A 14,657-nucleotide genomic window follows, 5' to 3' on the forward strand; every position below is an offset into this window, starting at 1 on the left:
ATATATATGATCGATTGCCTGATGAATAAACATATACTTGAATCATAATTTCAATACGATAAATGTCTTCTTCTTATTTTGTTTTTTATTTTTTAGATATTTATTCTTCTTATACATGTACTACAGAAATATTGAGAGCACGGAATCAATGGCGGCAAACTGCAAAGTAGTAGCTGTTAAAGTTCACATACATGTATCAATGGAAGCTATTTTATTGTAGTGTGATGATGAAAATAGCAAAAAATGTAATATGTACTTTAATTTTCATACTGTCTTTTAATGAATTATAGAAAAAAATAACATTAAGTAATGTATTAAAATTTATTTCAAAAAATAAATAATGACGCGGACTATGTATTTCCCCCTGCAACCCTCGCTTATATCCGTACCTGGAACACCGACGAAAGTATTACTTGATTATAATATAAACTTGCAGATTTTTACCTTTGTACATACATGTATATTGATATGCCTAAGGATTATTTTGAAATCGGTATATTGCAAAATGTAGTAACAATGCAAACTACAATAAACTACAATCATAAAATGTTGCGTATTTATATTTTGCGTTATTGCATTTTGCATCGCTGCGCATGCAGTGCCCTAGCTACATGTATGTATTCTGGGTTGGAAACGAATCCACGCAGAACCTATGAATGAAAACAAATAAATTACGGCGCCATTCCATTTACTGAACGAAGTATAGATATGCCTATGGAATTAGAAATCATCTTATTGATATTTGTGACTGCCATCTTACAGGTATAAACATGGTAAATCCCCACACATCCTCGCATAATCTCTCTTGATAATTGTATAGTCTAGACTTCTACGATAAACTCGATGTTGGGGGTTAATTTAGAGCGTTTTTATATATAATTAGGCAAAACCTTTGCTATTGACTATGAGGACGGTAACAAGTTTATTGTCCTCGACAGTAAATATTTATGAAGTTGATAAATGCTGTCGAGAAGAACAATACACGATATAACCTAAACGGCTGCTATCTGTAAACAAAAGATATAAACAAAAGGCCCATCGACCACATGGCTCACCTGAGAAAGAATGATGATGCAATCAGCTTAATGGAGTCATAATACAAACTATGTGGACAATGTGGTATAATACATGTAGATTCTGACAGCATAAATTAAAATTCATTTTTCCCCTGGATATTTTAATGTTTTGTATCATTAGTCCCTTTATTACTAAGATGATTTTATAGTCATATCACATATTAATCATTGCAGTTCTCAAAAATATCCTTAACAATTGTTATATATTGGATATTAACCTACATCAAACTCTGAACCCCCTGTGAGGCCCAAGAATCGTCCAGGGGCCAAAATCTAAACCATTTTAAGAATCACATAGCTGAAAAATTTCGGAGAAGATTTTAAAGATTTATTCTATAATATTCCTATGTAAAATTTCTACCCCCATTGTGGCCCCCACCATATCCGCGGGGGTCATGATTTTTACAACTTTGAATCTACTTTACCTACGGATGCTTCCACATAAGTTTCATCTTTCCTGGCTGATCAATGTTTGTGAAGAAGATTTTTAAAGATTTACTCTATATATTCTTATGTAAAAATTCGACCCACCTTGTGGCCCAACCCTACTACGAGGGGTCATGATTTTCACAACTTTGATTCTACACTATCCGATATTGCTTCCATATAATTTTCAGCTTTCCTGGCTGATCAGTTCCGTAGAAGAAGATTTTTAAATATTTACATGTACTCTCTATATTAGTATGTAAAAACTTGACCCCTAATTGTGACCCTACCCCCGGTTGGTGTTCCCAACTTTGAATCTGTTCTACCTGAGAATGCTTCCACATAAGTCTCAGCTTTACTGGCCAAATGGTTCTTGAGAAGAAGATTATTGAAAATTTTCCTTAATTTTAAATAATTCCTTAATATCTTCCTTTGAAAAAAGTGTGGTCCTTAATTTTCACAACTTTGAATCACATTCGCCTAACGGTGCCTTGTCAAGTTTGGTTAAAATTAGATCAGTAGTTCTTGAAAAAAGTTTACGGACAGACAGACGACAGACAAAACTTAAGGTGATCAGAAAAGCTCACTTAAGCTTTCAGCTCAGCTGAGCTAATACGGAGTTCGATGTTTCTATTCGAAAATTGAACGGCTGCTAGTCGATGTAGATTTTATGAGTCACTCCATAAAATCAACAAAAAGTGTCCCAAACTCAAGAATTTTTTTTAAAAATCCGTGTGCACGGAACTTGTAAGGAATTATTGTAATAAACAAGAGATGTTTGTGAAACACTGATGCCCCCCTCCCTTAGAAACATCCACAAAGAAAATTAACGTAAACTGCTAATAACTGGAATTGTTCTTTGTCTAAGAGCCATAACTCTGTTGCAAATTGCTCTATCATACCCAAAATCAGACGTGACCTTCCTATTATGTAGAAAAACCTGTATACCAAATTTCATACTAATATGTTCATCCTCTGCGAAGAAAATGAGCGGAGCGGAAACTGCAAATAACTGGAATTTTTCTACGTCCAAGGACCATAACTCTGTCGAAAATTTTCGACCGTACCCAATATTGAACTTGACCTAGATATTATCATGATAAACCTGTATACCAAATTTCATTCCAATATGTTCATCCTCTGCGAAGAAAATGAGCGGAAACTGCAAATAACTGGAATTTTTCTACGTCCAAAGGCCATAACTCTGTCGAAAATTTCTCGATCGTACCCAATATCGAACTTGACCTAGATATTACATGTATCATGATAAACCTGTATACTAAATTTCATTTCAATATGTTCATCCTCTGTGAAGAAAATGAACGGAAACTGTTAGCGGACCGACACACCGACCCACAGACCGACAGACAGACAGCAGCAAGGCAATATGCCCTGCCGTCTTCGAAGGGGGGCATAATAATAAATGTAATTTGCTTAATGGCCGATAAGTAACCAAACATAAAAATATTTCGTAGGTGACGTATCAAAAGGCACATCCAACAAGGTTTTAGTATTTTCTTTAGAAAACAGATTGTGTTGGTTCTGACCCGTGTATATATGTGTAAATCTATTCTGATTCATGAATGAAGACAAAATGAACATGAAAATATATTTTAAAAGAAATATACATCTATATGATACACATGAATTGAAAACGTTACGGTTGTTATTTGAAATTTTGGATTGTTAGCACCAGCTATGAACTGAAAACAATGCACCAGCTGCTAAATGTAAGATTTTGTTTTTGACTAAATAGATGGAAAGTCATGTAAAGACTGATTTTTTTATGATACCCCCACCCCCCCCCCCCCCACTTCCCCCTCCCTTGATTCTCTGGACAAGCCTGATGTAAATACATGTACTTAGTTTCGATGGCAAAAAGTTAGTTACATGCACTATAGATTTATAGCGGGCGGTCAGTGTCTATTTGTGCATGAGAAAGTAGAATGGTTATAAAGAAATCAAGAAAGGTTAATTACGGAATAAAATCAAAGCTTGGCAAAATGTGGAAGTCTGGACAAACGCGGATCCAGATTAAATAAAAAAAAATGTTTTATTATAAATTGACAGGAGAGATGTGTGTTGAGAATTGAATAAGAGAGAAAAAGCCCATATTTTAGTTTTTGTTTTTTGTTTTCGTTTTTACCTCAAATGGGTTTGCAGATTGGATATTACGTAATAACAAAAGCTAGCAAATTTGTTTTATATGACAAATCAATTAATAGACCCTTTAAAAAACAAAATCCCATAATATTAATTCAAACGTAAATTCGAACGGATTAGTACGTTTTTGACGTTGGTGCATTGTGACGTGTCTTGTGACGTGCAAACCAGGTTATATTAATATATATTTATATTTGCAAATATGTTTCATTTTATGAATCTATAGAATAGCGAAAACGTTCGATTCGGTATGAACTTGTTCAGGACGTCACAATGATTATAGCACGCACTTATTGCTAGTTGCTTGGATTATTGTAAACATAAAATCTGGGTAAGTTTAGCAGTTCTGAACGAGTTGTCTTTTATAAACGTAAGTATAATAAATATATAAACAGCAATGTTAAAAAGCTTACTGGGATATGAAGTTGGTTGGTACTTGACCTTCGGGCTTCAAAGGATTTGATCACATCACCAACCAACTTCATATTCCGGTGAACTTTTCAGATTGCTATTTATTCCTTAAATAACTAAATTTTTCTATCCAATTAAATGTCGCGTTACAACAATACTTTAATTATTTGACTATATATTGACCGTTTCCAGTGTTTTCAAGTGTTTTATTTTTTTGTAATCACTACAATTGAAAATTGTACCTTACAGTTATAATTCAACAATTACAAGGAATCATTTTTTGAATATTATGAGCTGATCAATACGATCGGGGCATAAACAAATGTACAACAGAAGGGCTTTATTGGATTAAATCTCGTCCCTATGATATTGATCATCTCATATTACCAAAAAAAACCTGATTCTCCATTCTTTAAAACATGTGGAAATTGAAAAAAGTAACGTGAAGAAAGTATTTACTAAAACACAGATTTATATTTTCAAAAATCGGAATTTCTATTTCTGTACTAGAAATTCAAGAAAGGGCTTTGAATGCAAAACATAATGTTTCAAAAAATTTTGTGAACATTATTTTGCACCAACGCTAGTGCCCACACCCATAAAAAAGAGAGCACATCAAGTTCCCCATATGATGGCAACTCATTGTAAAATTGTAATAACCAAATCTTTATGTATTTTATTTTCCTAGCGGAATCAATAGAATATCAACAATGAAAAAAAAGTTTTAGAATTAAAACTTTAAGTTATTAACTTTTAAAGTAATGATAAAATACCAGAAATTTTCATTTTAAATCAGCTTTAGCTTCTCGTATTTGGTCTTTGTTTTTTACTAGGTGACATATCTCATTCAACATAGCTGCACGTTCTAGTTGTTGCAGAATTGTTATATCAATTTAAACGAAAAAGCTATGCAATAGGTGAAACCATTTTTACCAAAACATATCCTCGCTCAAAAATGAGTGAAACAGATTGACTAGACTTGCCAAAATGCATGTTTACTTTGATGATATAAGTAAAATTAAGAAAAAAATTGCTGCGAGAAAAAGTGTGTGTATGAGTATGTGGTGTTTGTGTGGCGTGCGAGTGTGTGTGTGTGTGTGGGGGGGGGGGGGGTTCACTACGTGCCTGCATACACCACTAATGGTAGTGTAGAACAAACATGTAGAATTAACATCAGTTCTGTTGTAAATTATATTTATTTTAAAATAAAGTGTAGAAAGGCTGACTCAACACCTTAATTGTTTGACAATGACAGTATCTTACATTACATGGCACTGGGGCCTAGCTAGGACTTTAAGGAAGTAAAATAAGGCGTTAATGATAATTATAATCTAAGGACATTGCTAGTTGATAGTCCTTTCCACCAGTTTGTGTTGATATTGGAAGTGAAAGGGGCATGGTCACACTTTTGATCAAATTCTATTTTTATTTTTTTATTATTTACAATGCTTTAAAAATGCATTTTGAATGATCAAACAAAAGTATGAGAGTCATTCGTAGAGTTATAAGCAAGATACAGGGCTCACAATTCTTTGTCATGTAAACAAGGCTCGTGTCCTGTTTTTGTTTACATAGGTTCAATATACCAGTAAAAAATCTTTTTCCAGCCTATATGTCTATCTTTTTATTTATTTTAAGCATAGATAACAAAGTTCCTAACGTTTAACACATTCGTTTTAGGTTTAAAACTGAAAATTTTACTTCCACGTTCAAAATGTAATCAAACGCTTTGTTTACATAGCGAAGAATATTATGCTCTGTAACTCGCTTGTAACTCAACAAATAACACTAAACTTTCGGTTGCCTATTTAAAATGTCTTTCCAAAGCATTGTAGGTATTATAATCGAAAATTTGAATTTACAGGGTGGCAATAAATATAAAATTAACATCATGAATGTTGTAAATTTTTTATTTACTGCCACCAGGAGAATTAAAAAAAAATACACCATGGCATAAGTCGGAAAAATAATTTTTGATTAAAATCGTGACCATGCCCCTTTCAGGTTATTAGTATTATTTTAAGTTTTGGCTTCATCCCGTTGTGTTTTAACTTATGCCATGGTGTAATTTTTTAATTCTCTTGGTGGCAGTAAATAAAAATTTTACAACATTCATGATGTTAATTTTATATTTATTGCCACCCTGTAAATTCAAATTTTACAACATGACAATAAACTCAATTAATACAATATTTAAACATCTTTGAAAAGGCGTTGATGTACATATATATGCTTACACCATATACAAAGTCTTATAGAAAAAAATGTACAGTGCAATATTAACATTATAATCAGCACTCGGCTCTCGGGCCGATGTACAGCGACCTTCCCTGTGCTAAAATAGCATGCAACATCTAATTGTCAAACAATAATCTATTTATGACACGCTAATAGTTAGAGTTAGTAATTTTAGACCATCTTTTGGTTTGCATACACATGCACATATTATATGAATAGTGCCTGTTTCGGAGGGTAACAGTTGAAATTGACACCCTGAGAAAACCATTGTCAACCGACGCGAATCGGATGTAGACAATGATTTTCGAGGGAAGTTAATTTAAAATGTTAACGTCCTAAATAGGCAATACTTATTTTATTATACTTAATGTCAAATAATTTTATTGAGAATTCTACTGCCTTTATATAGAAATGACGTGAATTCTACAGCGAACCGTACGCGCATATTTTACGCGCATGTAACAATATATAAATAAATTGACACCCCGAGAAAACCATTGTCAACTGACGCGAAGCGGAGGTTGACAATGGTTCTCGAGGGGTGTCATTTCAACTGTTATCCTCCCAAACAGGCACTATTTATTTTGTTATACTGAATGTCTTAATTTTTAAGAAAATTTTACTGCTTTTATATAGGAATAACGTAAATTCTACAGCGAACCGTACGCGCATAATTTTCGCACATGTAACAATTTGTATTGTTATACTTTCAAGTTAAATACTGAAAAATGATTGGTTTAGACGTAGTTCATAATCCGTTCTATTACCCTCAGCGTAAGCAACGCACTTAGCAACGGGTTACAATAAAAATTGTTACATGCGCGAAAATTAAGCGCGTACGGTTCACCGTAGAATTCACGTTATTTCTATGTAAAAGCAGTTACGTTTTCTTTAAAATTAAGACATTCAGTATAACAAAATATATAGTACCTGTTTGGAAGGGTAACAGTTGAAATTGACACCCCTCGAAAACCATTGTCAACCTCTGCTTCGCGTCGGTTGACAATGGTTTTCTTGGGGTGTCAATTTCAACTGTTACCCTCCCAAACAGGCACTATTTATATAATGTTACCCGTTGCTAAGTGCGTTGCTAACGCTGAGGGTAATAGAACGGATTATGAACTGCGTCTTAACCAATCAGATTTCATTATTTAACATGAAAGTATAATGAGAGCCAATGTTAGATAATTACTTTTTGAAGAAGTCAAATTTCAAATAACTTAACGAGGCTGGGGGGTGGCTGCCATATAAAAGCGTTTTTATCTCTACACAAACAAGATTTTCACTTTAATGTTCCATAACTCTTACATCGTACTGAAATCGTTTTTGAAAAAAATGGATATGATGGTACTGAAGCATTATTTAAAGAGTCAATTGATGGTAATCAAGGGATACAAGATGCCAAAAAATCATTTTAGCTGTTTTTTAACACCTTTTTTACTATTCAAAGGGAGGTAACTTGTAAAACTCCAAATATTTTATTCAAATATTTTCTTTCTTTTTATTTTATTTTTTTTTAATTTCACTATTAAAAATCTTTTTTAATGCTCGGTCTTTATTACATATTTAATGATTATTATCATGTTAAAATTTGGAAATAATTTTGTGGCTACTTTTTTTTTCTTTACATATTTGCATTTGTGTGTCTAATATATTTTTTGGTAAAATTGTAACATTTTTCTTTATAACAAATAATGTAAAGTTTTTGTTATTGTGTTTATTTTTAGTGATGTTAGTGGTATCTTTTTTTGGCCTTAAATAATTTTTCATATATTTTTCATATTTTTTTTTACATAATGTGCAATTGTTTCAGATGCAATAAATGATAAAATTAACGATGATTGTGATGTGGTCTTTCACATTAAAATGTAAATTAAGAGTATATTAGACATTTCTGCAAATTTGGTGAAATTTGGAGACAATTTTTTTGGACCCCCCAGCCTCCTTAAAACAGATTGACTGACATTTTACATCCCGCATGTTTGTTTTAAGTTTAAATTGTAAAACTAAACGGACGTTTATCAATGATATATGTGTCTTGATCTTATTAAACAGACACTGGAAGCAAGCAGCTACTCATGCCCCATATCAAGAGCAACAGTGCAGGTTGTAGATGATTGTCCAGACACTGAAGATAAATGGAAAGAGGCTGCAGCTAGGAAGAACTGTGAAGCTTATGCCAGTCAATGTGATGAACCTGATAGGCTTTTGTACCACTGTGTTATCAACACAGATATTAGTCAGACATTGGAAGTGTGTGCATATGCACAAAACATTGTTTTAGGTAGTTTCTTTTGAGTTTGGTTTAAAAAACTCCACAATGAATAATTATGCTTTAAGAGATTGGGCTGGGTAGTTAAATGATTCTGACTATCTTAAATCGCCAAGAAATATTGACCTTTTGATAATTGCAAATTCAATATTATACTATAAATATATTATATTATACTATAAATTATTGTTACTGTACATCAGTAAGTTAGATAAAACCCAGCTAAACTGAAGGTTTCGACCGATCGATAAACGAAGCATGTACATTTCAGTTCTGTCAGTTTCTACAGAGCTATGAATTAACATTCAATTTACATAAGGAATAGAAGGAATCATACTTGGTAGATGTAAATACATGTGTATAATGTTTTAAAGGCGTGTAGCAAACGTGCAGAAATGAAACAGCTGTCTGCCTTTAAAGCAATATAATTAACTCGAGGTCTTAACAATAAGTCTTTGATTATTCAGTAATGAGATCATTACATCAGTGTATACATAATTATCAATGATAGAGTATTACTACTGTCTGGAGTAGGAGCCCACCCTAAGCATTTTGAAATCTTGGAATATATGAAAACTTTTGATAGATTTACATTTATCAGATTGACGTGTAAGAGACGATGATTCCCGTGATGGGCTTAACATCACAATCCACATTATTTGTCGCGTAATGAATAATAATTGAATAATTTAAAATAACATGACTATTATGCGAACGTGTATACTAATGATATTTATCTGTTGTAGGTCATTGTACAGAATACAGTAGCCTTGGGAATTTGATTCAGCCCCATCTCGATACAAACTGTTTGCTGTTTACAGTTAAGCAATGCCCACTGTTTTATCGATCAGATGAAGCTTACAAATGTAAGTTAATATTATCAAAAGATAAACAGGTATTTAAAAAGTTCACCGAAATATATACTTGGTTGGTCACGTGATGATATCATGTGAAGCCAGAAGGGCTTCTCAGAAGATTTGATTACATACCAACCAATTTCATATCCCGCTCAACTTTTTAACATTGCAGTTTATTACATATATTTACAATTGAAAAGGCAAATTGATCAAAACTGCTAAAATTACTAACATTTTATGTTTAAAATAATCCAAGCGATAAGCGATGATTATTTGTAACGTCACGAAAAAGTTTATTTAAACAACAAAATGCTTCTTTAATCATTATTAATGTGGAATATGAAGGTGGCGACATTGTAGAAAATATACATAACCCACGTTAGCGGGTTATTACCTGCATGAATCATTAAAGAAAGCATTTTATTTTCTATGTTTGCATCATTTTCTTAACAAATGATAAAATCATTGGAAAAATAGGTAAAATTCACCAAATTGCTGTTAATGTACGTTAGTTAACTAAAAGAAACAGGTAAATCGTTTTCTTTGGGGATTTGAGTCTGATATCATCATGGTAATTTCGTGCAGTCCGCTATTTTTCTTAAGTTGCTGTAAGTTTCGACCAATCGATAAGCGGGGCGTGTAGATTTCAGTCCTGTCAGTTTCTACAACTGTTCTATAGATCTACAATGTATGAATTTTACTATACGTTTCCGTAAGAAATAGAAGGAATCATACTCGGTAGATGTAAATATACAGAATTGAACGTCTTCGCTATCCTAATAGTTCATATAAGGAAACGTATTTGCAAAATGTAAATAGCACGCTTTGAAAATTAACTAATATTGATTTTCCAAAAAGGGTATTTAGCTAGGAAGTTGTTGTATTTTGTATCATCATCCCTTATCACCAAATATTGTCCTGGTCTTTTTTTAGGTCAACAGAGTCACACAGAGCAAAAGGTTGGGCATAATATGTAGATTAAGGTGGTATTAAACACCGATATTAATGTGGATAAATATACATTATAATCAAAATACTTTCACCGGTTCGGTAATTTGCTCCCCCCCCAAAAAAAAATTGTTTTAATTTTTTTGGAAAAGGTTAAGATTATAAAAACTTCAGTGGTATTCGAAATAATGAGTTACATATTCGTACGAACAGCTACAACCTATTGCACTATGCTGTTAGGTAAAGATTTTATGAGAAACATGAAAAAATACTCTATTTTATTGTTTCTTTCAAAAAGAAGAGCGTCACACTATGGGGATGTCCCTTACCTTCTTAATTATGAATATGGTTTTACGCACTTGGATAAATAACAGCCTTTAGAGAATTTTAGTCTTGTTTGTAAAAAAAACCTCATACACTCTAAAATGTTAAAGATAGAAAATACGAATACATATTCTCCTTCACTACCAAGTCAAGTGGGTATCACGTGAGATATGCAAGATTTTCAATACTTGGATATTTAACTATGGCAGTATTGGAAAAGTCATTTGATGAGTTTGGACTTTGTGATGTGGACAACTCGGGTGTCAGTTTAATATAAAAAGACTTGTATACCAAACAATAGTTGTAAGAATTCTCCTATTAATAAAGATCCAAGCTGTTTAAGAGATTCCTCTTCTCCTGCAATAAAGCAGAGAAGCTGCTTAGGAGAATTTTTATTTGCCTCTCTACAAGATTTGTTCGAAGAACGCCTCGTAGAAAAATTGCTTTCTGTACAATCAGAACAGTTTCATAAATTGCAAAAGTTTGTAATAGCAGAAATAAACGCTACTATTGAGCGTTTAGACGATCTTTTTGATGATGAGACTGATGGAAAACCATCGAGAAAAAATTCAAAGGATGTGCAGAATCTTCTGGTTTGACTATAACTACTGGGGAAAAGTCCTGATACAGCAGATGCCTCAATTCTGGAAAGACTGTCCAATCAATATGATGGTAATGAAAAGTACGATTAAACAGTGAAAGAAGAACTGGCAAACATTTCAAAAGTGATGTTTTCTTGAACAAAAATGTAAGGAAGATAAAGAGAAAAGCGTAATGATTACTTTGAGAAATTCAAAATTTCTTGAAATTGTGAATCATTGTCGGTTCCAAAAGTGAACAAAGAAATATTGCGTTCGTTACCGGCCGCTGTGAGAAATTCAGATCTTAAGAGTCGCATATGCCATAGTTCCGAAAATCCGAATAGCTGACAACTTTATTAAAATGGACCCACAAGGTGAGATAGATGGAACTAATGAGATTGTTTATTGGCTCATGGAGGCCATATCTATGATGACCATGGCTAATGATGAAATAAATCACGTACGAGGAAACAATCAATGTGCTCCCCACAAAATGTTGTCACCGGGAATTTATTTGGTGACAACATTACTGATCAACTGAAAACAATCGAAGAATCAAACAAAATGAAGACATGAGGTGATAACCGCCCAAAGTCTGGCCATTTTCCTGGAAACCGAAGGGTTTTTTTTAGGATTAAAGAATTGCTGGAAAAATGGATCCAGGAAAAGAGGAGGGGGATGCCTGCGGAATTATAACAAACCAATTATTCACGATGTGTCCTTTGATTCAGTATTACCTTATGTTAATAGACATTTGGGTCTCCATTACATTCGCACCAAACTTTACTCTGTCCCTTTGAAAAAGTTAAACTATCTTTTTGAAAAAAATCAAGGAAAAGCCGCTTTTTGATTTTTCTACACCGGTATACAGACTCGGATCCATGATTATGGATATTGCTTATCATCGGATTTTTAAACCTTTTTAAAACAAACAGAAAATACTGCTCATCCTCCACTTTAGCTGCAGGTCTGTAGCTCCTGGTCTGAAAAAATTCGGATGGACGACCTGTGAGCTACAGTGCCTCCCATAGTGAAAAACTGCAATTTACGACGCACAAAAAATTGCGCTAGTGTTGGCTCAACATTCAGGTATATCGACGACGTACTATCAATTTGCAATTGTTATTTCTATACTCACGTCGACTCGATATTCCCCAGTAAACTTGAAATAAGAGATACCACAGAGTCTGCATCATATGTTTCATATTTTACTGGAAATAGACATAGATGGTAATATAACATCAAAACTTTATGATAAACGCGATGCCATTTATTCTATAGTTAACTTTCCTTCGTATAAAGCGATATATCTTCTTCACCTGCATATGCTGTTTTTGTCTCTCAGTTAATTCGATACGCAAAGGCATGCTCTGCGTATGAACAGGTTTTAAGGCGCGGCAAGCTACTGACAAACAAGTTGATAAAACCGGATTATCAACTGTCTCGTTTGAAGTCATCTTTTTGTAAATTCTATGGTCGATACAACAATCTTGTCAGCAAATACAATCTTCCACTATGTCGCATGCTGACAGACGTGTTTCATACTAATTGTTAGACCATAATTAATCACAAAATTGTCTACGGACGTTTTCCTTTTTTTCCGGATTACGACAAAGAGCACACGGCGGGTGTGATCGATCAGCAGAGGATGCTCACTCCTCCTAGGCACCTGGTCCTACCTCTATCTGTTAGGATGTCCGTGTTGCTTTGCTTTTTATTTGTATTTCGTTTTATGGATTTTTGAGATGGTTGACGGTTTGTTATTGCCATTTTTCTTATCTTCATGCACAGTGATTCAACCATGGTGAGCAATATACCTTAATAGTTTTTTTTTGAAATTCGTTTTCCAGATCCAGGTTGTTATAATTTGACAAAGACAGAAAATTCTACGTTTGCTTTACCTGACACTCTCTTGAACACGTAAGTTATCACGAGGAATTGAAGCGTAAATTAACCTATTAGCAATATATACAAAGTAATCTAGGTATGAATTTATATTATGTAGATTAGCCTGCATGAGCTTGTTAAATGACATATTATTAACATTTCTTTTTAAAGTCATAGCTTTCATTAATTTATAACAATTGACTAAATAGCACTGTACAAATCATATGCACACTTTAAATGCATAATGTAAAATATACTGAAAATTGGATTGTCAAAATTCATCACAACTTATTTCAAATTGTTTGAAAGTGTAAAAACATAAATTAAACACATTAACTTTTTTGGGTGTGTCTAATCAATTACAAATTTTCATTAAATTAAAATAAAAAATTAATGACTATATAACTCTGATATAGATCTCAATTTTAACTAACCTGAGCTAAAAGCCCAAGGGAGTTTTTCGAATTCTGTCCAGCTTACGTCAGTCTCTCTGTTCGCCTTTCTGTCTGCCTGTTAACTTTTACATTTTCAACTTTATTCAGATGGCTATGTTCGACCAAACTTGGGTAGAGGGGATTCAAACTTTTTAAAAAGGAGGGGAAATACCCTCTTTCAAGGGGAGATGATTATGAGTAATAAAAATTGTTGTTATATTTTTAAACAAAATCTTTTATACAAAAATCTCTCTGCTAAAAAAGCTGAAACCTGGACTTGAAACCTGGAAGCAGTCTCTTGTAGTGTAGATTAACATTCCTTTAAATCATGATCGTTTGGAGTAGGGAGGAGCCACAATATGCAGAGGGGTGAAAATTTACATGATAATGTACAGTACCAGTCAGACCCAACCTAACACCATAGTAAACCCCAACTAAACCCTGAGTTTACTTTTGGGGTTTACTTTGGGTTTACTCTGGGTTTACTTTTTGTAAATTTTGGTCAATTCAGGGTTTACTTTGGGTCTACTCGGGGTTTACTTTGGGTTTACTTGGAAATTGCTTTTTTGGTCAACTGTACGCACTGAAGTGTGAAACAGACACGTAATTTATCTTACAACCCTACTGCCTGTAATTCCTGCCCGTTGTGTATTCCAAATTTGCAGTTAGCGTCTGTTTTCAGAGGTGTTTCCAGAAAGTAAACCCAGGGTTTAGTTGGGGTTTACATTCTGTTAGGGTGGGTTTGATCGGTATTGTTTAGAGAAAAATATTTAAAATCTTCTTTAAAAATTAATTAACTATAAAAGCTGTAACTTGTGTTGAAGCAATCTTAACTGATGTAGATTAAAGTTTCCTCAAATCAAGATCAACAGGAGTAGGACCACAAAATGTGGGGGGAGAGGTCGAAGATTTACCTAGTTATATATAGAGAAAACTCTTGAGACTTATTCCTCTCAAAACTAATCTACCAGAAAAGCTTTAACTTGTGTAGGAGCATCCTCTGGACATGCAGATAAAGCTTTGTTTAAATCATGATCCCC

General features: G+C 33.4%; 1 protein-coding gene across 1 annotated transcript; it reads left to right on the forward strand.

Moving 5' to 3' along the window:
- Nucleotides 1–670: 670 nt before the first annotated feature.
- Nucleotides 671–13,220, forward strand: LOC128169862 (uncharacterized). Its single transcript, XM_052835908.1, has 4 exons — nucleotides 671–762; nucleotides 8,370–8,598; nucleotides 9,333–9,452; nucleotides 13,147–13,220. The coding sequence occupies exons 1-4, from the start codon at nucleotides 709–711 to the stop codon at nucleotides 13,218–13,220; spliced, it is 477 nt and encodes a 158-aa protein (XP_052691868.1). The 5' UTR covers nucleotides 671–708.
- The last annotated feature ends 1,437 nt before the right edge of the window (nucleotides 13,221–14,657 follow it).

The sequence above is a fragment of the Crassostrea angulata genome, unplaced genomic scaffold (assembly GCF_025612915.1).
Source record: "Crassostrea angulata isolate pt1a10 unplaced genomic scaffold, ASM2561291v2 HiC_scaffold_236, whole genome shotgun sequence".
In the NCBI taxonomy this organism is placed as follows: domain Eukaryota; kingdom Metazoa; phylum Mollusca; class Bivalvia; order Ostreida; family Ostreidae; genus Magallana; species Magallana angulata.